This window comes from Nymphaea colorata, chromosome 3 (assembly GCF_008831285.2).
Source record: "Nymphaea colorata isolate Beijing-Zhang1983 chromosome 3, ASM883128v2, whole genome shotgun sequence".
Lineage (NCBI taxonomy): Eukaryota > Viridiplantae > Streptophyta > Magnoliopsida > Nymphaeales > Nymphaeaceae > Nymphaea > Nymphaea colorata.
Genome location: NC_045140.1, coordinates 2338075 through 2364263, shown reverse-complemented (window position 1 = coordinate 2364263; position 26189 = coordinate 2338075). Strand labels below are relative to the sequence as shown.

The following is a 26189-nucleotide window of genomic DNA, read 5'->3' as shown; positions in this document are numbered from 1 at the left end:
TTTGGATATGAACACACACATATATATATGTGCATTTTCTTTCTTTTGCGTGCAGTAATTCTGATAAGTTATTGAAGAAAAATAAACATAAAAGCACCTAATGTATGACTGCTTACAGATTGAACAGAACTATTTCTTTGTGATATAAAATGACAAAAATACCCTCACAGAGCCTTTACCAGGGAAAGAAGAGACCGACCATATTTTTGTCATTTTATATCAAAAATTAATATTTTCTATTAGTAAACAGCTCTTTAAAGAAATAAGCAGTAATTTGTTATTTATAAAGGCTTGTTTCTTTTTTTTTTTCTAAAACTGTTATTACTTAGTGGTCCTTGAAATCTAACTTTGAGCGCCAAAATGGCACAGTGGGGTAGGTTCTGCCAAGCAAAGTAGATTTGAAGCAATGCTTTTATCATCACTTCGCCCTAAAAAATAGACAAAAGAAAGAAAGAAAGAAATAGAGAAAAGAACAGAGAAGCCTCGTCTTGGCACCGTTGGATCTGGTTGTGCCTAAACCAGATTCTATGGCACACTCAATCTGCTCCTCACCAAACAATGAACACTTGAAAATTTTGAACAATTACTGTGGAAGCAACACTTGATAGGAAATGAATAGCAGATTTGACACGAATGTGGATCTTGACTACGAAGACACCCAATTCAAACCTGATCTGTCTATCACCTAATAATTTGAATCATGAAAGTGACAAGAGAAGGGCACTAGGTCCCAGATCATTGATTTGATAAATTTACTGATCCTATTCTGATCCTTGTTTTATGTTGGATCTGGACTCAGGTTTGGAATCAGCCGATCGGAAAAGCAAATCCGGGTCTGATTTTAAGTTACAATTATCATATCCGGCACGAAATCGAGCAAGAAAATGGACTTGAACTACATTAATTACTGTCAAAAGAAGAATAAAATTGGGTTGCTAGTGCATGTTGGTCCTTGTTAAACATGGTCTCAAGTTCTGGATCCTCTTTTACCTGAACTGAAATCTTACCCAATTACTAATTCTTCTGATATTAATCAGACATGCAAAAATTGGACTGAGATCTCTAAACCAAACAGGGACCATTAGTAAGCTGGAGTAGGGATGACCCGTCAACAGGAGGAAATTGCAATGAAGACCAACTTTGCCGATTAGATTTGGCTTTCAATCTGGAGCTCTTTCCTTTGAACATCAGATATCTGCAGTATTATGGAACAGGGGAATGGCTGCTTTAGATTTGGTGCAAACAGTGTTCTGTAAGAAACTCGTCAATGGCAGGTACTATCTTGTCTAGATGTTAATTCATATATAGAACCAGTAGTCTACATCATGAAGATGATCATTGGCTCCATTTTCCATGAGAACAAATGCAGCCTCCCCCTTCTCCTCGAATATGATACAGATGATCTCTGCTGTACCAAAAGAAGGGACCAATAGTATTTATATCATATCAATGGTCAATTACCATACTAGCAATTTCATTTATGATTCAAAGAACGAGAATTAATTGCTAGTTGTTTACTGTTGATTCACAGAACGAGAATTAATTGTCTTCATCAGTTGCTTATCGTTGCCTTGACTACAATTTCTGTTAAATGCTCATAAGGTACAGTAGAGACATTGCTATTTGATAGATATACATTCAACTTCTTCATCTATTTATAATAAAAATATATTATAAAAATTTATGACCTCACCTGCCTAAGTTGATTTGCAGCCCAAAGAAGTAATATAGTAGAGTGTGATAGCAACAACAAGATTCAAACCTTAGACCTCATGAATGTAAGCTACCTTACTACCAAGTCACATTATACCCTTAGAGGCAATGAATTGAGGAGGTTGAAGATAAAATCATGAGATGAGGAAGCAAAAGCTAGCAGGGTATCAACATCACAAGGCAGGTAGGTGAAGGAAGAGGACGGGCGAAGAGGATGAGGGCAGAGCCAGTGAGAAGTTAAGCGATGACAAAGGGGAAACAGAAGATCTAGGAATAGGCAGACGAAGTGAAGTATTAATCTAGAAAACAGATATTACCTTGAAACGAAAACTTAGAACACCTTTTGCTTATTTGCGAAGGTTGGCATTTCTGGTATATTTACTAAATAATCTATCAAATAAAATTGAAGTTGGGACAGCAAGACAAGAGCAAGATATATTTAAAACAAATGTGGATATTGTTTTTATCCTCGAGAGGAGTAGTAGCACAATGGTTGGTGAGGGGGCTGGTAAGCTCTTGTGCCTCTAAAAGAGGGCCACTGACGTTGAAAAGCAGACCATGTATCATCAAAGAGTGGCAAGTAAAGTGTGGCAAGTGTGGTATCCGGCGTTGAAAAGCAAACCATGTATCTTAAGAAGACAAAAGGTTCAGTGGGAGTGGGAGTTGCAGCTATTTTCTATTTTCTGAGTGGTAAAATGAATAAAAGAGGGCCACTGACATCAAAGTGTGGCAGGTGTGGTATCGAAAGTAGACCATGTATCTTAAGAAGACACAGTTATTTTTTGGGTGGTAAAATGAAATACTCCTCTTGTTCACCTAAAAATTATAATGTAGTTGTTGTGCTCATGAAAAAAAAAAAAAAAGATATGTATAAACTGGTTGCACCCAAGTCCATTTTGGTAGAATGCCCAACACCAGCCTAAACTGAACAATGATATGGCCTAACTTTAAAAACATCAATATAGATTTGTTATAAAAGCGTATATGAATCAGCAGCTCCAGTTTACCACAATTTTTTTCATGAACATACGTAGATCTGATCCAATCCAGTTATATGGTGGTAGTTGGAAGTGCTCACCGGATTCTAGTTATTTTACACAAATCCTTCCGTTCATATACAGTTGAAATTTCGAAACCTATGCCACTAAAATAAAGACTTTAAGATGCACCGTGGAAATCATATTTTGCAAGATTTCAAAAAGCAAAGTTCTTTAAAATTTTCCGGTCATAAAATTTTTTATTTAAAGATTCAAGAATTACAAATTTTTTCTGTCTGAACCTTTTATTTCCAGACATCTAAACCAACGTCAAAATTTTTGACCAACTGTATGTTTCTCATAATCTCTCTCTCTCTCTCTCTCTCTCTATATATATATATATATATATATATATATATATAGAGAGAGAGAGAGAGAGAGAGAGAGAGAGAGAGAGAGAGTATATGAGAAACATACACCAAATAAATATGAAAATTATATGCACTATATTATTGTAAACCATCTAATCAACTTGACTAATAATTTACCAAATGACACGTGCTAATTATCATTCATTTTCCTGAATGCAACGATGTGTAAGTCATTAACATAGTCCTTACATGGGAGAGAGAGTAGAGGTATCAATATATCCGATTTAGATTGCATATTCGACCAAATTCGACCAAACAGTTTCGAAAAGTCGGATATGAAAACAAATTTTAATAGTTGATTAAAAAATCAGAATCATATTTAGATTTTAAGAAATGACACATAATCGGATTTAGATTTGGATACACATAACTATCTGATTGGATTCAAATTCTGATATGGATAGGAATTAGATGCAAATCGGTTGGATTTTGTCAAAAATTCAGATTCGAATTTGGATGTGAATTTGAAAATAGATTTAGATTGTGAAATCAGATTTCACATTCCAACACAACTTTTCTTTATTTGCATTGGGATTTGAAAATTTGAATATCATTAAAAATGAATATAGTTAAAAGTATATCCAATTTAAATCGAATCAGTCAACATCCCTATGAAAGAGATGGTGGTGCATCCAAATTACGGTTTGTGTTTGTGTCTCATACCAAAATATCTAAGATTGCTCCCAAACCCAACCCACAATATCTTTTCCTTAAATCAAACCTTTGGTCAAAGGGGAAACAAAAGAAAATCCAAATTCAAAAATTAAGTACAACTATGAGATTCTTTGTCTGACAAAGAATAACTTTTGCGTGACCCTTCCATCACATTAGGCTTCTTGTTGAAGGTAGGTTAGTTTCTCAAACTCGTCAGCACTGAAGTTGGGTTCCACAGTGTATAACACGGCCTTGCAATGTCCACAACTGGGTACATCACAAATGAAAACCATGATCAAACATAATACATGGCAGATGCTTCCAACTAGTTGGGCAGGTGGATGCGTAGAAGGCGCATTGTCTGTTAGATTTCCATGGTGCTACTCACTTGAACAATAAAAGATGGAAACACGACAGTCAAATTTGAAGAGTGTACAGTACCCCACTAGGTCCAAATGAATAAGAGGGCCTTCGAGTTATTAACTCTCACCCGAACATAATACATGGCAGGTGCAAATCATATATAAACTTTGTGAAAGTGTATTTGTTTCCTCCCCCATACATAACCAATCCGGCTAAGCTATACACTTCTAACCACCATATCAATCATAAAAAGTTGATCTCCGTCCTCTATCCACCTTCACTGATTACCTAAACAGGGACTTCTAAGTTGTTAATTTTAGGTGGTTTACTTTTAGGCTGCAAAATGGTAAACGCATGAAAAAAAAAAAAAAAAAAAAAAAAAAAACTAGATCTGATAACAAACTTGCAGATTTCGTACTATATACATTGCACCCTTAACATAATGAAGAAGCAAATACTAAGATGGGTTTTGAGTTAAACCAATGGTAGAATTATTGCACGCACTAAACTACCTGGCTATAGTATCTCCAAAGATTGAACCAACAGAGATCACTTGATTTGTTAACAGACCCAGACAGTTACCATCGCCAGGCTTTCTTTCATCTCTCATTCTGTTCTACCAGCCTCATCATTCAAAATCAAACCTTGAGCAGGCATTTAGCTCTTTGACAAGAGTCGACAAGACAATTCCCCTCAATTCCCATGTTTCTAAAAGATGGAACAACAAAAGTATTCATATTATGGCCGTCATTGTCTCATTTATATTAAATGCCAAAAATGAAGAAACCAATCAAAACATGAAAAAGAAAATTATACATCTACCCCTGTCACTACCTCAGCTTGCTCCTTGGGTTTCCTGGTTTTTCCTGCCACACTTTGTTCTGCCTTTTTCTGTGCTCGGATCAATGCTCGCCTTGCTCTGGGGCGCATCTCCCTTACTTTCCTGGGTGGCATTACATAAGACTCTAAAGGTCGGTCAACAAAAGGATGCTCATCACCAGAGAAAATTCTTAGTTTCCGATCTCTGTCCTGCATTAGCATATTTGAGGCAGCATTGAAGATGCATGCATAATTGCAAAATCAACTGTACTGATATAGATCTCAGCTAGGTGTCAGCAAGATCATTTCAGCAAAGATCAAATCTTTGGTCACAAAAAAAAATTCATGGGATATTTCATATGCAACCAAACACACAAACTGCATCAAAGTTTCTGAACAGTTGACAAATCGAACAGTGACGCCGATACCATTTAACATGACCATATTGAGATTAAATTACCTGTACCAAGTTATCATGTTCAGGTAGGGAACTTACATGAATATAGTATATACTACTAGCATTTAGGCATCCCACAAATTTTTAAAGAAAGTGACATGGACCCGCCTGAAGCTATAATTTCCATTTTGTTATAAAACATAAACTAATGACACTTATGACTGTCAGTTATGCTGTTCTTGACACTACCAACACAAGAGGATGCATGTAAACCTGCATGACTACTATGCATGTCCCTATTATTTGCGTTGTCCAGAGAAACAGAAACCTATACTGCTCAAGGAAAACCCCAATCAAATGCTGGCACGTTTCATGTTGAAATTTACAGAACGTACACCAGCTATACAACTGGAAACACTTAAAGAACATTACATATTCAATGTGCAACAGAAAACTTTTAAAGGCGTGTCTACACAAATAAAGATGTGCAAGCAACAAGGTGAGACTCGAAATGCATATGTTCCACGTATGAAGCAGATCCAAGTTGATGAGAAACTATGAAAAAGCAGCTGCATTGTCCAGTAAACTGTTGCGCCAACAACAACTAATAACAAATGGGACATAAGAATCTTCAAGAGACATTAGAACAAATAGATTTGAAAAAGATGGACAAAGTCGACTAAAACTTTTAAAAGCTTAAGGTGTCCAAGCAATGTGAATCAAGATATTCCTCTTGTCAGTGCTACCGCACTAGTCAAATGCTAATCATGAAATTTTAGAGGAAACACTCACATCTTTCAGTTTGTTTCTAGGAAGCATCCGCAACACAGCCTTACGGATAACTTCTGTGGGATCCTTCGCTAGCTGGTCTTTCAAGCTCCTCTGTTTAAGGTGGCCCACATACCTAAAGACAATCATTGTCAAGTGATTTACAATACATAATTTGATTTCAGACATTGAAATTTCAATGCAATTTTGTGACTCAATTATAAACTAATGAATTTGAAGAATATATTCAAGCACATGATTGGCTAGGTCCAGCATGGAAAAGGAAGAGATAAAATGTGGATAACTTGCCCTGTGTGCCAATAGTAGAACTTATCAGTCAACTTTCTCCCAGTGACACACACATCTTTTGCATTAAGTACAATGCACATGTCCCCATCTTCACGATATGGTGTGTACGTTGGCTTATCTTTTCCTTGAAGAACGGTAGATATATGTGATGCTAATCTTCCAAGAACCTTAAAAAAAATTGTTTCTTAGGAGACAATACACAATACAAGCAGCAGTTATAACATAACTGGACTTATAATAGCGAATGGTACTAACTAACCTGCCCCTTTGCATCAAAAACTCTCCATCTCAAACCCTCTAAATTGATCCTTCTTAAGCCAGCAAGAGCTTTCTGCATAGCACAGACAGAATAATATGGTCAGCTATTTCCTGTAATCATCACAGTAGCAACCAATGGCATGTAAAGCATGTCATCTTGAGGAAATTGTGCCCGAAACAATGTCATATTGTCATGTTCTCCAATTCATGTACGAACGTGCATTGAAATGCCAACAAATGTTAAACTGACAGGGCATTTTTGAGATAATAATAACACTATCTTCTGTCTTCCTGGCAACCAAGAGCTGGAAAATCTTATGTTTCTAATGGGCATCACCATACACCAACCTATGACCAAGAATAGAAGGAGATGGAATGGGTGCAGTTAACTAATGACTGCACATTGGACGCTAGAAATTTGTCCAAGACCCCAAGGCCTGAGCAAGCATGGGAAAGCCCAGATCGTAGAGCTGGTCAGAAAAAGATATCATACCACCCAGTCTCATGCAGATAGCTGGTCAGAAAAGCATTTTATACCTCCCAGTCTCATGCAGATCATTACCTGTAAAAGGCAGGCAAGGAAAAGCTTCTTTTCTTCTGACTTTGATCATATCTTTCTTTCCTTGGTATAGTATTGACAATCTTGGTAAACCATACAGAAAAGAGTTGTAGTGTCGTCTCTTGATAGTGACACTTTGCTCCTTTCATTTTATTCTCTATGATTTTACATATTTTGACATGTTCAAGGAATTTAATCATTATTATCTTCCATTATCAATCTTTGAATGGTGAGATGTATCGAATCAATCTTTGGATGTATGGAACAGTTTTTTAAAAAATTAAGAGAAAGGAAATAAGGAAACAAAGACAATGGAAGAAAAGAGAAGCCTCTTGACTGCAGAACTCCAAGATTAGCCTTAAAAAAGTTTCATTAGATTGTGCTACTTCTTCCTTCTTGTATCCTGCCTCTTGTTTCTTGGTTCCTCTCCTCATATATTTATACCTCTCTTCCTTCTCCAAAAAAACACTCATTTCTTTTCTTTTGTAACAAAGGAACATACCCAAGATAGTATGACACTCAATTTTTTTGCTTCTTTATGTGTATAAAAATCTTCTTTACCATCCTTCATGCAAGAAAAGTACCAGCTTACGAGCAAGGGGAGATCTATGTGCTAAATATTACTAATTTCAACTCATAGTATTGCTAGAAATTTATTATACTTTTCTAGTGAAGATGTTTAGAGATTAAAGAAACCAATGGGATCAGATGACACATTGAATTCCCTAACATAGAGAATAACTATACACAGTGTTGACACTGGAGCTTATTCCACTAGATATGGCGTTAATCAAGTTCGATTCACAAAACTAGCTTTGGCCAAAACATGAAAACAATATTCATAGAAAATGAATCATCTTGTGGTGACCAAAATGATCTTTCAAATTTGATCTGTAGAATTGAACTTTGTCCTGTACAGGAAGAAAAATAAAGAACCTCATTCTACGCAATTTCAAGAGAAAGGTACAGAAGATCCCTAAGCATTGAGAAGCTAACGAAGAAATAAGTAAGTACCTTTAGATTCCCACTGAAAGGGCGTGAGACAGTTGCCATTGTTCTGTCTGACTGGCACAAATCTGTCTGCTTTCCTGCAGACAAGTTGGCAACATAAAATATGAGTAACGACATATAATAGAAACAACTAAGCCTAGTTCAAAGCATAAATATCCGAAAGCATAAACAGTTAAGCACTTAAGCCTGGTTCAAAGCTTAAATATCCAAAAGAATCAACTAGTGATGTGCTCAACAGACCATTTTCATTGACATGAATTACCTAGTCTACAACACCAATTTTGTAATGTGCGTAATGTGATATTGATCGGCCAATAGTTGGACATCTAACGCAACATAAAAATTTTCATTACAAAAATTAAAGATGAAAAATAAGAAAAAACAGAGAAAAGGAGAAATCAAGAACAACATTCTTTCTATGGAAAGCATGTTGCACATAAATATATCAAGGAACATTATCTGTGACATGGTTTGAAAAACTCCGCAACGTTAGTTGTGACTATGCTTTTGAAGTTTGAACTTACAAGAATGCACCATTACCATGTTGGGTCATTTGAAGCCAAATCTACAAAAGACACTAAAAATCTATGAAAAAAGGGAAAACTTTGTAATCTTTCATGATGAAAATAGATTCTACACAAAACAAGTGAATGACCTTTTTCTTCAATACAAATAATCTTGCAAGCACAAAACCAGGCCTCTGGTCAATGTTGTTCTCCTCAAAACAGCAATAACCCCCTTACAAACAACTCCTAAGAGTGTAGCAGTGGGGCACGGTGTTCTTTATACCCAAACCCAACAAAATAGGGTTCAAGCCTTATAAAATTACCACCAGATCCATGTCATTTGAAACAGGCCCCATAACATATAAATATAATACATGGGACTGTTAGTAACTGAAACTAGTTTCAGGTATGTTACATGAAAGTTGCACATTATGCACCAATACACAAAACATTTTTAACTTGTAAAAATCATCTTTGATAGACACATGCACGTGCAAACTATAATCAAGCTACATCTGCAAGGTAAAACAAGTTATACCTATGATCACAAAATTATATAGAAAAGAACTCAGATAGAATTGGGGCCATCCCCAAATCGACCTATCTTAGCAAAACCTTCTAAGCCTGAGTATCTCCTTCCAACAAAACCTTCTATAAGCAAAAAGTTTCATGTGTTAACATAGTTTGCACAAAATGACAAAAGCCACAAACACGCCTTAGGTATGCCAAAAAACAACAAAGGCAAACAAGCAAAAGCAATGATACATGACTCTCATTGCAACATCAAGGTTGAAAAAGTCAATAGAGTAATTATAAATTAACCTTGCTAGTACCACGAGAACAAGAGACCTGGCTGGAATCCTCAAATTGAAACCTTAAGCACCCCTGAAAAGCCAAATCCTGGACAAAGGAAAACAGAAAAAGATACGTAAAAGAACTGCTTTGCCTGTTTATAAACAGAACAACCGTGCAAAATATATTGGTTCGATAAGAATTAGTCACATAACCTGAATGAGAAACATGTCTAACTCTTGCTAAACGGAATCAGATATGTAAGTTGAACTGTCCATATAACTAATTCCTGCTCATTAAGCCAAGAATGAACAAAAAACAAATAACAAGATATATTGCACAGTTTGAAGATTTTTCTGAACTGTTTTACCTATTCAAGTTTAATAAAAATCACCAAAAACTGATTTGGGTGATTAACGTGCTGACAAGCAGCAGACAGTTTGCAGTTGCAAGATTACCCGTAAACTGTTTTGCCTGTTCCAGTTCAATAAAATCACCAAAAATGAATCACAAAATGATTTAGGTTGATTAACATGCTGCACAAGCAGCAGACGTCAAGCTTGACTGCTTTCCGAGACAATCCTGGACGAGCTCGAGCACATTAAAAAAAAAAAGTGTTCTAAACAAACTCAGCTGGAGCTACCTCATTTCTATGAAGAACGCGTAGTCTCAAGATTAAAAGTGAATGAATTCGGTTCTGAACATAATGAACCAGCTCAAGCTGACTTGTCCATGGAAACGACATTGTCTTGAAACCAGAAACACTTCTATTTAAAGCTCAAGCCCTAAATCAGCAGGTCGTCCTACATTCAAGCTATAAAAATATAATAAATTCAAAATACTCTTGAAGATCAATAATCAGGGCTCAAGTCAGAAAGAAATCGTGGCATGAAGACATTGACGAGAAGACATTATTGATGATTACATGAGGAACAACAATTTACTTAACAGACCGCCACAAGCGATTACGATAAAGCAAAATCCAACACCACCATAATATAAATAGAGAGAAAGTGTGTGTATAGCCTGAGAGATGGGGGCTGCCGGTCGGCCAATGCTGGCCGGCAGCCCCTATCAAAGGTCACTGGCCCGAGAGAGAGAGAGTAATCCTAGAGACGACGGCTGCCAGCCTGCCTTTGCGGGCCGGCAGCCTTCGGTCGAGTGTCGGCATCCCTCGATCGAGAGAAAGTGAAAGACAGAGAGAGAGAGAGAGAGAGAGAGAGAGAGAGACCTGCCTTTCCGGCCCCTGCGATGACCTCCCCCTGGCACCCAGTTTCCGGCGGCAATGAGATGACTATCCGGCGACTATGAGAGAGAGAGAGTGAGAAAGAGGGGGGTTTATGAGTTGCAGGTTTAATGAATTAAAAAATAATAAATATAAAAATAAGAAAAATGGAGAAAGGCGGACGCTCCGCGCTCTTGCCTGACACGAACGCCTCAGGCGAGCCTAAGTAAGAAGGTGAAGCGCACGCTTCATACCCCGTGTTTTCTTATTGGGTTCCTGCCGTTCAATGTCCCGCGTTTGTATCGGTTTACACTTTGGACTCGGATAAGCTTATGATCAAATTGACTTATCAACTCGATCAAGTTTTAAAATAACCATAATGCAAGTTGAATCATGCGAAAATCATTGTAGTTGAATCATGCAAGTCAGGGCTGAGTTGGGCCGAGTCCCGAGCAAGTTGGGTCAACCTTGATTCATGACCAGATTTTTTTAGCAATCCGAGTTGACTCGATTCTCGAACCAACTCGGCGAGTTTGCCAACTACAGATTTATAAAAAACGACCTCTTAATGAAATTCTCTCTCCCTTTTGTTTTGGTTTAATTCATTGTTTAATGTCCTCTTATTCTCTTGAAATCTTCATGAAGAAACAATTCCACTTATTCTTGATTCAGAAGTACATTGCTTTTGAAATTTTTGAATAACAAAAAAAGACATTTTCATTTGTTTCAAAAATTGTGGATATGCTTCCAATATATCTTCTAGATTTCCATACTTTAATGTGTTAGAATAATTACTTCAAATGAATATGAGAAAAAAAATAAACATTGAACTAGATTCTTTTTATCCCAGAGAATTTTGTTTCATTTTAACCTAATTTCCACTGGTTAAGTCTCTCATCACGTCGTCTCAAAGACTCTTTTGTACTAACAAGTTTGAGGACAACTCTGAATCATTCTTCCCTCGAATTGTAATTAATATTTTCACAAGTTATTGGAGATACCAACAAAACCACTTTCAGAAATCCAAACAACATATAATAATAAGTCAATTAACAAGAAACACTTGGGAGAGCATTGTGGTTCGATTCCTATGGGCACTGCCCTCCCTAGATTGTAAAGGGTGCATATCATATGACTCAAGTTAGGTATCTGATTTGAATCAGATACTTACATATTCAGATTTGAATTCATATAACAAAATATTTTATACCATATCCAAATCTGATTTTTAAGTTTACAACTGAAATCCGATTCGAATCCGAATTCCAAGTTTACATCCGAAATCCAATCCGAGCCTGAATTTCAAATTCGTATCCAAATTCGATCCGACTCTAACTTTTTTACAATTTTTATCTAATCCAATCTGCATCTCAATTTGATTTACTATCTGAATCTGAACATCCGAAATCCAATTTCATATCCGAATCTAATAATCTGAAATCCAATTTCACTAATTAGCTCATCTGAAATATCTAGAGCTGTATTGTGGATCTGAAATATCCAAATTCTAGTAAAATTTAACATTACAAATAAAAAACTTACATTTTCTAAAAAAATAATTAGGTATATGAAGGAAAAAACAAACACACACACACACACACAGAGCTATAGTTTCTGGTTTCCCATTTAAAAATGTCCTCCATGAATGTCTTCATGGGTTTTATATCATATGTAAGTCTTCATGGGTTTTATATCATATGTAATTTGGTCAAATTAAAAAGAAATATGAAGATGAACGTGGGCTTGCAGCATCAAATCTCTCATGATATTAATTTTTTTAAGGGTATCCTGTTATGCTACTTCAACCCAGTATTCCCTCCCCACCATAAATTATTTTTTAGAGAAATAACGCCTTGAACCAGACTATATATCCTAACAGTTTTCTCAGCAGAAAAATTGAAAGAAAATGTTATTAAAGCCATTAGCCATAGCATTCGATATGAAAAACTGAAATGATGGATAATCGAAAATTACGCATAAAGGTCGAAATGGTTATATTATGACGCATAAATGAGATATTATTTCAGTAAAGCCAAAATAACGAAAGGACAATATGCCAGACAGGTTCGTGTCTAAGTCAAAAGAAATAGCCGAATGTAAAATTTGCTGTAAAAATTCGTTGAGTTCAGAAATTGATCATAATCTAAATGATATTCAGCCTCAAACCTTGAGTATGTCTTGATAGAGATGTTCCCTAAAATAGAAAAGTGCCAAAAAGTACCTCTTAACAGAAGGTAGGGCTGCACAATTGGCCGAGTCAACTCGAGCTCGACTCCAACTCGCTTGAAAAAACTCGGTTGAGCTTGCAAAGATACTCGAAATGATAAATGAATCGAGTTTGAGTTTTAGAAACTAGACTAGTTTATACTTCACTGGACTCGCAAACCAATACTCTATATAATATTGCCAAAACCAGTTCACTGGTTTTTACTTTCAAGGTAAAAACATATTTTCACAAGTTACACGAGTTAACGCTTACACGAGTTGAATAAGTGAATTCTCACATGAGTTAACGTTAAATCGGTTAATGCCTAAACCAGTTGAGTTCAAGCTTGATTTTGTGTAGTCGAGTCGAACTCAAGCTTGCTATAAGGTGCTCAACTTGAGTTGGAGGCCGAGCTCAAGCTTGAGTTTTTTGAGCCGAGTCGAGCTGGTGTGGAGCAGTAGAAGGTTTCGATATCCCACTTCACAACTTTATATGCTATGGCTGTTGACATTTTCTTTAACATTAAAAAAAAAAACATATACATATATATTTTCAATGAATCGCTCATTTCTTATTTATATATTAATCTTGCATCTATTTAGTGTCGCTCAACTATAATTGCAATGTCAACGTATGTCATTTTTTAAATTTAAAACAAATTCAGAAAAAATAAACATCTTCTCATCACCTAAACATGTTTTCTATAATGGTTAGGTCGAATATTTGGATTTTGAAGTTAGGAATTTATAATTTTCGATTCCAGATTGTTTGGTCCAGTTTTGGACATGTGGTTTAGGTTCAATTCCCAGCCTTGAGTACCTACCCGAGATCTGGTAAAACATTATGCATCGTATTGTCATTTATATCTATAATGTTTGGACTCATACATGCATACATCAAAATTGGACTTTGATTTATACTTAGGACTTGGTATAGGGCATTAAGGTTGGTTCTGGAATTGAACATGGCTTTCTTACTCGAGATTGGATTAGAACTCAAGCTGAATTGAACCAATGAAGTGAAATAGAATAAGTTTCGGCACATAAGATCTGAATGACTGAATCCCATTGACTCATAGCTCAGATTCATTTAAGGACTACCAATCTAGATAAAATAAGATATAATGTATTAGATTTGGGTCTGAATTTTGTTTTTTAAGCATCTAATCCATTTGATAGCGAGTCCAATAAAGAAATTGGATTCTCACATCTAACCATCGAGATCCGTGTTTGTTTTGAACCAATCATCTGGTCAATTCAATAACTATTTTTTTATTATTTTAAAAAAAATTATTTTAAATGTATATATTCAATGTTAGTTAAAAAAATTACTTCAATGAATTAACTTTTGATTAATTGACTGCATTAATTTATCTTTTATAGTTTATTTGACCAAATAACTTAGTTAATTATTAAAGTATGCTTGCCTGGTTTAATTTAAAATTTTGTTTGGATAACAAAAAAAATGTCTCAAGCATGTATTTTGAGTCTCAATTACAAAAAGGTACATATTACAGAAATTTATTATTATTCTTATAAACCAAGTTCAGCTTTTTAATATAACAATGTTATACTAAGTTTGTTTCGAAAATACTAGCCGTTTATTTTCATTAAGTTATTATATTTATATGATATTATTTCTTCATTTTAAGTTAAAATTTACTTAACAAATGTCAGAATTTACACGGTTTGATATGCTTAAAATAAGATTCAAATTTATGATGGGTTAGGGTCCATGAGAAAGAAATATTTTTTTTAGAATAAACAATGTACATGTAAAGTTTAAAAATTCTAGTTTAACATATGTAAAAAAAATTGAAAAATTCTATTACGGCTCCCATTAAAAATTTGAAACTAGAGTTCGGGCGCTGGAATGAAAAATTTCTGGCTCTCCCTTGCTGGCCCCTAACAAAAATAGAATTGATCAAATGTCAAAGAAATTTTCTTTGGAATGGAACTTTATGTTAAAAACAATGAAGGCAGAAAAAAAAAAAAACGCATCTTTTCCTTAAAAAAAAAACTCCAAAATAAAATTTTTGTATTTTTCACATTTTTCCATGTTTGTGTTTTTTCTCATTATTTTTAAATTTTAAGTTATAAACTTAGGCTAAATTATTTATCTTTCATTTCTATCGTTACTAAAACATCATTTTTTATCATTTTTTACGTGTTTTGTTTTTACATTTTGTTGTTATGAACAGCCAATTAAATGGAGACAACCTTGCCAGCAGTTCTAGATAAGTTGTCTAAGGCAGATATAAGAAGCATAGGTGGGGCAAGAATTGTTTTTCATAGGTACTAACCATATAATTGGCCATGGTGTAGTGACTCGGGTCACATGGGGCTGTTCCGTATAACTAAACTTAGATCTACCTAAGTTCAACCACTAATTTAAGCTTTCATAAAATGGGCTCCGCCTTGGGGGGCACGTCGGAGACAAGAAAATCTTGATCATAACATAATAGAAGCATGATGATGTTGCAAAACTGTGTTTGTCCTTGTTAGTGGGTCTTTCCATGTGATACAAAGCAAAAGTGAATGGAGTTCAAGTTTATTTTTTTCAGAATCTTTTGTAAGCTTTGGTTATTTTTAGTTATTGGAGGAAGATGAAGACATGAATATGAAGCTGGACGGCATTGGAATTAAAGAATAAGCTGAATGCTCATAAGATCACATTGTTAAAGATATGATCATACAAAAGAAGCAGTATCTGGCCATGCTGATCAGCTTAGAGTGTTGCCAAGACGGTGATCATGTGCCATAGAGGATTGATTATTCAACTAGACTTGTAATGCAAGAACATTTCGGTAGAATGTGCTAAAATTCTTAGGTGTCTATCAGCAGTTGCAACCATGCTTGCAAAAAACATTCTTCGGCAAGATTTTTCTTGGGTATAATACGACGAGCTTGAAAAAAAAAGACAATATAGTAAATTTGTTGATTAAGAAATCTAAAAATTAGGGAAAAAATAAAATAAGTGAGGATAACACAAACATCAAAAACAAGTAAATAAACAATAAACAAAACTTAGAAAATGAAAACAAGCAGTTCAGCATTACAAAAAGTGGAAAAGATGCTTAAAGAAAAGAAAAACGCAAAAAAAGAGAAAAAAAAATGTGTTTTTTGGATTTGGCATTTTTAAGTTTTAAATGACTGGACTTGTGTCTCGCATTTTACACGATTTTTGTTTAGAAAGATGAGTTTTTTGTGACTATGGTTGCAACTAAAAGCAGGTCAACTTTATATCAAGTCATCATTTCAGAGTAGGTTTGCCTTGATCCATTTAAATTATTGTCACCGTCCAAATCAAACACGGGTGTTACCAACTTGAAGCCTATTGGATTCATAAGCCAGAGATATATGCCCGGTACCTCATTCGAATTTAAGAAGCATATACATAGTCATTCACTCCAAAATGGCTTCTGGAAAAGTAATATTTTCTAGTTAAATCTGCAAACTTTGGTTGGTTCATCTCGAGTTTGTTTTCTGTCATGAAATATCGAAGATGCTTGGCAAGAAATGAAAACCTCATTATGAAGAATACAATTGATACTTTATTCCTATAATAAATTAAGGTGTTGAACTTTGTGGTAAATATTGCAACGCATGAAGTTTCAAAGGTTTCGAATTTGCATACTTTCATTCCAAGCCGTTGATTTGGATTCTAATGGAGGGTCAATACTATATGATATTGTGCAAATTTACAACTGAGCTTGCTACTGAAAACCACTATAGGTGTATCACCTTCAGTATCTACTAACTTCTACGCTTAGAGAAGGCCAGAAGCGAATTTTGGTCTCAAACTGGCAGTTTCTTCGTTTCATCTAAGAAACTATAGTGTTGTCCATGATGAAGAAGTTTTGAGATGACAACGGATCAGATTCCAATTGGACATACTCTTAATTTTATCCATTGTTTCGGATACTCACATATTCAAATTTCAATACAAATAAAGAATAGTCATATCCAAATACAATTTTTAAATTCATATTTGAATTCGAATCCAAATTTTGAACTGAATCTGGCCGATTTTCGAAATGTGAGATAATTGGATATTGGATATATATTTAACACTAAATCTGATCCAAATCTGATTGGATAATTATGTATAACCTAATCTGAATCTGAATGCGATTATGATCAGATGTCATTTCTTAAATCCGAATCTGATCTGATTTTTTAATCAGATAGTAGATTTTTTCCACACCCGATCTTTTTGGAATGATTCAATCGGGTATTAGATCCAAATCGGATATATTGACATCATTAAAGAAGTTGGTGACATATACTACAACTTTGTGAGACGAGCATAATCTAATGAGTTTTTTTTCTTAAAGCGGTACCTACTTAAGATAATAGAGAAAGTAAGAGTGCCTTTGCAACTTGAAAATTAGTTGACAAAGTTTCCTCATATATCTTGCAAGTCTACTCGAAAACCATGCTAAGCCATTATGTGATACTTATCATAAAAAAAAGTGTAATTAGAATAGGAAAATGCATTTATGTACTCTGATATATGGATCACTCAAATAATATTATAGCATCGCTGTCCATCTACTTTTTCATGGCAGTCTAGAAGCTTAAGGATCGTGATCAGGACTTCTTTAAGAGTTAGAACTTGAGAGATTGGAAACATGAACTTATAGGCTCCATGGTCCAAGCGAGTATTCTTACTTTTTAGGCAACTTGAATAGGTGTATCTTGTGCCAGCACTGGTATGTTACAACCAACTTTGTATAAATTTAACAATATTGCAGATGTTACCTAGGTATATATATATATATATATATATATATATTAGTATTTAATGTGGAGAGAGATAAATAAAGTTGTGTATGTATATGTCGTCGAACTTTTTATGTATAGTTCAGGCTTTCGAGTGTTTAAAAATAAACAGCCTAAGCATTTTTGGTTTCTAAACTTTGATCTACAGACAAAAATTACAGAACATGTTGATTCACCTTCAGTTGTGGAACTGTAAAGTTTGTTTCAATTATTCAATTCCAAATTGTTGGAGTTTGAGTTTTGAGAAGCCACGAATAATAAAAACTAAACTAATAGAAAAGTGACAACTTATGCTGCAGAATAAGATGACCTAATGCCTTGAAACGAATGATACCTAGAGGTGAAGATAGGAGAAGAGAGAAGAAGGCAGAGAATCAATTCCAATGTACGTGGTCTAATACAGAGACGTACGTGCATGAAACTTTCCCATGACGAACATGAGAAAGAGATCCAATCGCATAGAGATTCGTATTACAGGCCGATCAGGGGATTATAAGCCACCACATCAATGGAAAAGTTCCTTAAGGAAAGACAAACTGCTCTTTTTTATTGGAATTATTTTCCTTGATTTCATGTCCTGCTGTTCGGTTTTCTTCACAATCTCTTTGGCGTGATCCATGTTTTCTTTTGAATTTCTTTTCACTTATGTCTGCTTGGATTTTCACCCTTCAAGATCTGTTAATCAGCTCCAATTTAATATTCTCCTTATTATGGGTAGCATCCTTGCTATATTTGAACTTGAATATGAAGATCCATGGCCTAGTTCATGACCAAGTTGGTAGCAAACCAAGTCAATCCAAATCTATGCTTTCTTGGGTCCAAACCAAGTGAGTGGAGAATGTCTTCCAGGGTTAACTCATGTAGCAAGTCAAGGTTCAAGGATGAGAGAAGGCACCTTGCCAAGGTCCAATTGGAGTCGTTTGGTATTAGGAACAACATGTAAGTATTCCATGAATCTACCGCAATTTAATTTGGAGCAGATTTATGAAACATTCACATACTGTTTTTATTGTCAAACAGCCTTTTAGGAGTACGAGCAGACTGAGCTGGCATGCATGCAACCTGCTTTTTTAACCTCCATTTTCCCTTTTCACTCTCACACCTTTTTTTTTTCCTTTTTTTTTTTCTTTGCTTTTAGTTCATAGCAGTAGCGGAGCTACTGTGTGACTGACCAGCCTTTGAAATCTTGCATTGTGATTAAACTGGACCTAGGTTCAGCTAGGTGCAGCCGCATGTAGTGCCCACATCAGACCTGAGTCAATGCCTGCAATCACTCATTCTCCTAAGTGATAGATCCGTTAGTGCCCTCCGCTAGTGCTTCATAGGCATCCTTAATCTCACCCTATGATTGGCGGTGAATTATAGAGGTGAGGAACCTAAAAATCAATCCTCAAACAAGATTAGTTTCACTCATTTCTCATATATAAGGAAGGGAGAGAAGGATTTTCTGAAGTTGGTGAAGCCAGTCTTATTTTGAATCTTTATTGTCTTTAATTCTTGTTGCCTTTACTGTGTCTGATTACATTATCCTGATCAAGTTCACTGATTTCTTTGATTCTGCACATTGATTCATCATTCAACATGTGACCAACATGGCTCATTTACTAATGATCAAATCTTGGTTATATTCTCTTTTGCTTCAGCAATGCAGCGTGCGAGGAGCCAGGATTTTTCTCCTGGGGAACCAAAAACAATAAATGATATGACTAAATACAATTTCTCAAATTTTTTTACAACAGCCAAAATAGACTTTCTAAAGATTTTAAACAGTAAAATTTTAATTTTCAAAACAATAAAGGAGGCCATGGCTGCTGTCGTCCCCCTTGCCTTCATCCCTGCAGCAATCGTCGTCTTTTTCTCTTCCAGATAGAGATGTCAATATATCCAATTTGAATCGAACATCATATTGAACAATTCCAAAAAAATCGGATACGAAAAAAAATATTATCTAATTAAGAAATCTGATTGGATTCAGAAATACATAAATATATGATCAGATTCATATTCAAATCTGATTTAGTTTTAAATAAATATCCTATCTCCAATACTCTTGCATTTTAAAAATCGGCTGAATTCGGTTCAAAATTATGATTCAGATTAGGATATGAATGTAAAAGTCAGATTAGATCAAGTTCAGAATCAAATATAATTTTTTTTTTCATACATATTCGAATCCGAATTCAAGTAGTTAAATATCTAAAAAGGTGGATACGGTTAAAAGTATATCTTATGTGAATCTGATCTAGTGACATCACTACCAGAGTCCTCCATGTTGTTTATGGGGGCACTCATTCAATATCTTCAATTTCTTTGGGGTACTTACATGTATAACACTCAAATATATCAAAACATTAACATACATATTAAACTAATTTTGTGAGGCTGGTGTGGGCAACTGCCCACACAGGCCACCACCATGTGGCTATGCCACCGTAGGCAGGCTTGTGGTGATGAAATTGGTAGCAGTGCATGTGTATTAGTTTTCTCCTTTAAAAGCTTAACCATGCAAGCAATTATTCCATTAAATTGGAAGATGCCTATAGTCAAGCCAAACATCCATCTCGCGCCCTTTACAATGGCCGGAGGATGACTTCTTCTTCTGACTAGCTCTCTCTCTCTCTCTCTCTCTCTCTTGCTTTTGTTCTTGTTCTGTTCCTGTTCTTCATGTTCTTTTTTTGTTCTTATTTTGCTTGTTAATTTTTCTCTTATGTCCCTTTTATTTGCTTCTGTTGCCTTTGCTGTGATTCGTGATGTCTTATCATTAGAACTTGTTTTTTAATATATTTCCATTTTGTCGGCTCTCTCTCTTTCTTTTCCTTTTAGCGATCACGCTCTTGAGGATAAGTCTGAATCAGCAAATTTAAATAAACTCAATAACAAATCAAGTCATTTTATTTCGGTTGCCGTTTCAAGGGTGCCATGCATTGACTCTTAATTATTTTCTTAATATGATAGTTTTTTTATATTTTTATTATTTTTTTCATATTTTTCGTTTTTTAGTTTTTTTTCTTTGCTGCTTCACAACCGATACAACTGGATCCGTGAATCGGCCAATTCGGCAAGTCCACTGCTCAGAGGATTTCACCTGATTGATATATAAATAGTAAAGAGAAGAAAAGACCTAAAAAACCAATCCCAAAATGGGACTGGTATAACTAATTTTTAGTCACTATAAATTGGTAGATAAGAGACCGCGCTAGACTAATTAGAGATTAATTTGGTTATTGATCTTTCCAAAATCAACGGTTGAAAAAAAAAACAAGGAGAAAACAAAGATATGGTATTTAGTTATTTAACTTTTGTTAAAAGTATTTTCTCTTTATTTATTTATTTCATTATTTTTCTCTCAATCATCTACCTTGAAAATACCAATAACCAAATAATCCCTTATAAATCTAGCACCTATCGGTCTGATACCTATCCATTTCTGTATTATCTATTAAGAAACGAATATTTAACTCTCACTTGCATGATCGTGACTTAGTTTGCTTGGATGCTTTATATTCTATACATATTTAAGAGTTGATTATCAGTGGTGTAGGTACATGGTGACTGGTGCGGGCAGTTGCCCACACCAGTTTCTTAAAAATTTTTTATTTTTAAATGAGAATCTTATATATATATATATATATATATATATATATATATATAAGTGCTCCTATTTTTAAACAAATGCTCCTCTAACAAATTTTTTTGGCTCCACCACTGACTATAATTATAATGAAGCCTATAATTATAATGAAGCATGAAGCTTATTTACTTGCATCCATTCAAATTATTCCCCTTAGAAAAAAACTTCTTTCATTTGTAAGACCAGCTGCCTCCTTTACCTTTATAATGAAAATAACCAATTTTTTTAGCTAAACCACTTTTTTTTTCTATTTTTTGTTGTCCTCACTTCCTCAAATATTACCTTTATATTTCATTTATTACTTTTGTCTATATCATAGCTAGTCGTGCACACAGGCATGTAGATGGCATGTCTCCTGTCGATTTTCATAGGTGCTATTTTTGTAGACCAAAGACAGAAGAATCGCGACATTCTAGTTGATGAGTACATCATAGCCCCTCCCTTATCTCCCTCCCCTCTCTCAAAGGTCCCCACACAGCCTAAGACCCTGAACATAGGGCAAAGGGGCAGGGAGCTTAACGTCATTTATAACTTTTGTCTATATCATAACTGGTCGCGCAGGCACGCACGTAGATGGCATGTCTCCTGTCGATTCTCACAGGTGTTATTCTTCTAGACCGAAGACGGTAGGATTGCGACATTCTAGTTGATGGGTATATCATAGCCACCTCCCTCATCTCCCTCCCCTCTTTCAAAGGTCCCGACACAGCCTAAGACCCTGAACAAAAGGGGCGGGAACTTAAGGTCACCTTACCTTGAATATACAAGGGCTAATCCAATTCTTCTTTTGCCTAATTTGAACGCCACCATTCCTACTTCATACAACATAATTTGCTTCCCATATTAAATGTACCACGGTAAGCAAGCAAACAACGAAGTACATGTTGAAAATGGAATATGAATGTCCCAGAAAGCGGATTATAGTGGAGAGGTTGGTCACAGTTTGGCCAAAGCAAGAACAAGTGCACATATTTTGGAAGCCTCTACGAGACGGGCCTTCTCCAAATGATCATGCAAACTTTGTGGTTTCTTTTTCTCACTAAATTTGTTCAACACAAGGGCGCCCTTGTGACTTAACCGGAGTCGGTCGTCGATGGAGAGAGGTGCCCTCTTACTTTGGCGGGCAGGCCAAAGGAAGTTGCTTTTATTTATTTCTTTGGAAAACTTTTTTCCAGTTTTGTATTTTAAGCTGTTGATTAGAAATAAAGTATGAAAAAGCAAAAAAAGGACGAATGAGCGAGGGCCCCCTATCGCTTTTTCTTGTTGAAAAAGTTGAGCCCTTTTGACATTTTCTTATGTAAAGATTGAGAGATAAAAGGAGGAGAGGAAAGAGTCCTTTTGGAACTAAAAGTATTTTCTAAAAAGAAATGTTTGATCGTTTTAAAGTGGACGCCAACCAAGTAAACCTACCATTTTATGGCTAGCTGCATGTGTGGGGAATAAAGGGTATCAGCTTTACTTGAGCGCCAATATGAGCTCATGATGAAATCCAATCTCATGTGATGTGCCCAATATATATTAAAAATTTTCCAAAGAAGTTCACTTTTTTTCTTTCTAAATGAGCTGGAGGTTAAACCCACACTAAAAGAAAACCTTGAACGTCTCCCTGCTCTAAGGTGTTGAACTGTGTTCGGCATGATAATATTTTTTACCGCTAGTAGCGCCCATGAAAATCGAAGAGACGGCGTGTCTGTTATGCACCTATCTAACTAATCAGCTATACTACATCCCCTGAAACGCGTCTTCCTTGATGTTTCATCTAGGGTTTTAGTTTTGATCTAGGAAAAAGAATCGCATACTTCAAAGTTCCTTATGTTTTTTTAGGGCGAAGACGTCCTACCAAGTATAGGCCTGATGTGGATGTTGGCGTGTGTGTATCCAGTATTGAACATGATAATCTTTTTTTTTTTCAGTTTCCCATCTATTCGGGTCCAAGAACATAAATCTTGAATCTGATTAGAAATGCCAATAGTCTAAACAAATGCACTTCACCCATTCTGCATATTGAATCCGCTTCCTATAGATGCAGACTACATTAAACATAAATTTCCCTTATGTATGTGATTCTGATATGAGTTTTATATGGAGGAAACAGAATTATTAATTTTTATTAACAATACTTGACAACAACTGCTTTCTAAAACAAAAACGTACTGCTTTTCAAACATCCATTTTAAGTACATCAGTTTTATACAAGTTCTTCTACAAAAGCTCTCATAAGGCTTCAGCAATTAACCACACTTTAATCGCTATAACATTATATAAGAAGGGTGTTATTTGACTACCAAGGTCAAGTTGTAAAATCAGACTTTGGATTCATATTTGAATACGACTTTTCTTTATTTGCATTTACATCCAAATTTTGATGTGTAGTTGAACATCCAAAAAAAATGGATATGATTAAGAGTTTGTCTCAATTAGAATCTTATCTTGACATCCTTAAAAGGAACTTGACCTTGGGGATAGAGGGAATTTTACAAATATATCGAGTTGAATGGAGTAAGCATAAGTTCACCCCAACATAGCTCTAAACTTTGGGGATAGAGGGAAGGCAGTGGGGCTTCGGCCTCTCACTCAGGCAGTGTGATTTCCTCTCACCTACCCGGATCCATTTGACATCCTTAAAGGAAGCCACAAGAAGCCACACACCTCACTCCCCAAAATTTTAAAATTTTTAAGTTTATTTACATGTTTAAATTTTAAAAAATTACATTCTAGTAAGAATTTTCAAAAAAGAATGTCCGTTTCTTGATAGTTCCGTCACCCGAAACAAAAATTCTAGCTCCACCCCTGCCCTTCTGCCCTGTACAAACACTGAGATCATCTTCTAAAACAATCTAAGGTGGAAATCGAACCTTATGACAGAGAAAATTATCTGGTTGGAAGCTTTTTCAGTTTTGAAAGGTCGTTCGTTCTGTACCACAGAGCCCAATATGCCATGGAAAGCGTTCACTATGAACTCCAGTGTAGGTTTAACCAACCGCAATATAGGTCTCCCACTTTATAGCTTCTTTGTTGTCAGTCTTTCTCGCTAAATAACGCGGAAAAGCAGGCACCAGAAAGTTTTCTTCCTTTATTTTTGTTTGCATTAAAGTATGTTCCTCTTCAAGTTCTCAAATGTCATGATTGAGTACAAGTTTTTAAAAGTTCTTGTTGAATCTGTTTATCTACTAAAATCATGTAATTCAAAATTATTCATTTCATTATATAAAAAATAAAAATAAAATAATAATGACATATAAATAATAATAATCATGCTTGATTTGAACAATCTGTGTGCATCCATGCTCCTTCCCTTCAATGGAGGCTTTCTTTTTGGGCCCATGCCGTTTCCCTTCAATTTTGCAGATCGAGTTGCACTTCCCAACAAGTATGCAACAGAGGAGATAAAGGGTATTTTTGAGTTTTTATAAAATAATGGGTATTTTAGACTTTTTAAACTCTTTTATAATTCTTTTTTATTCTTCTAAAAAGTTTTTTTTTTATTTGGGTTATTGGACGTAACTATGTTGATTTTGTGAAAAATATACATATCTTAGAATTTGAAAAAAGTTTATTTCACCATTTTAACAAATTTAAAAACATATTTGGGCCTTGGTAAATGTTTTGAAAATTCTTCTTAAAAAAAAAAAAATCCTATATCTCTGCCCCTGAAAGACAGAAAGAAAGCTAACGATGGATCGAGGTGTCATCAGGATGTCGTTATCCGGTGAATTATTAAATTATTTTTCGCATGCTAACATGGAGAACGCATCAACACCAATCACACCGCATAGATATAATTATAATAAAGAGGTGTGATCATGTACGTCATGTATAATAGCAGACACTTTACCTAACTTTCCAAATCTATAAGCCTAAAATATTGTATCATTTGTCCTTTCACGAGAGGCTGGCGTCCACGTAAAATAGTAAAATTTTCTCAATAATGCACTTTATGTCCACCACATAGGTGTTGCAATTAAAGCAGTGATGATAAAATACGAATAGGCCAGCTGCCCTCCCTATCTATATACACATAGATTTGGTAAACAATGAATCCCAATTATTAAGGGCAAATCCATATATTAAAAGCGGTCTATCAGCTGACAAACCTAAATGCAAAACGACAAGTACCAACAGTTTACCGTTCCGATCAAACGACCACAAAATCATGTTAGATATCTCATCAATCCGGAGCTGCGATGATGCTTGGTGTGCATGTCTACTAATTCATTAATCCGTTTGATTTGATGCTCAGGAAGTTGACACTCATGCTAATCAAACTAACCACCTAATGCCTATAAGCCGTTGCCCTGTGCCGGTACACCAAACTTCGAGGGACATATCATAGCTCGTTGGATTGGCAAACTGTTAAAAGTCCGATCATTAGTTTGACATGATACTTAGTTGGTGAGTGTCTCGCTTTCCACCTAAATCCCAAAATAACCATGAAGCTTCCAATAGAGGAAATGGAGAGGAGCATTTGCATCTTTAAGATATCTCCCTCTCCCTCAGGGCTTATTAGTATATGGGTTAACTTGATCTTCATAATCAATCCACTTAATGAGTCTGCTCTATCCAAGGTAAACCTTTTGCATGTATTTACATATTCTTGTGAATGAAAAAAAAAAAATATATATATATATATATATATATATATATATATATATATATATATATATATATATATATATATATATATATATATATATATATATATATATATATATAAAGTACTTCCTTACGAGCCAAGGCCCCCATTGGCAGGTGTCCTTGATGCCCAAGATCGGGGACCTTACTATGA

General features: G+C 35.1%; 1 protein-coding gene across 6 annotated transcripts; it reads right to left on the bottom strand.

Moving 5' to 3' along the window:
• Positions 1-4809: 4809 nt before the first annotated feature.
• Positions 4810-10977, bottom strand: LOC116249844 (uncharacterized). 6 transcript variants are annotated; one of them, XM_031623145.2, is made up of 8 exons: positions 10789-10976; positions 9588-9665; positions 8263-8336; positions 6691-6762; positions 6432-6598; positions 6147-6258; positions 4973-5167; positions 4810-4846 (listed from the first exon to the last, which is right to left on the bottom strand). In XM_031623145.2, the coding sequence occupies exons 3-8, from the start codon at positions 8299-8301 to the stop codon at positions 4832-4834; spliced, it is 600 nt and encodes a 199-aa protein (XP_031479005.1). In that variant the 5' UTR covers positions 8302-8336; positions 9588-9665; positions 10789-10976; the 3' UTR covers positions 4810-4831. The 6 variants fall into 6 exon arrangements, with proteins under 6 accessions (XP_031479005.1, XP_031479004.1, XP_031479003.1 ...); XM_031623144.2 differs by having other exon boundaries at positions 4810-5167; positions 9615-9665; positions 10789-10977; XM_031623143.2 differs by having other exon boundaries at positions 4810-5167; positions 9599-9665.
• Between the last annotated feature and the right edge of the window lie 15212 nt (positions 10978-26189).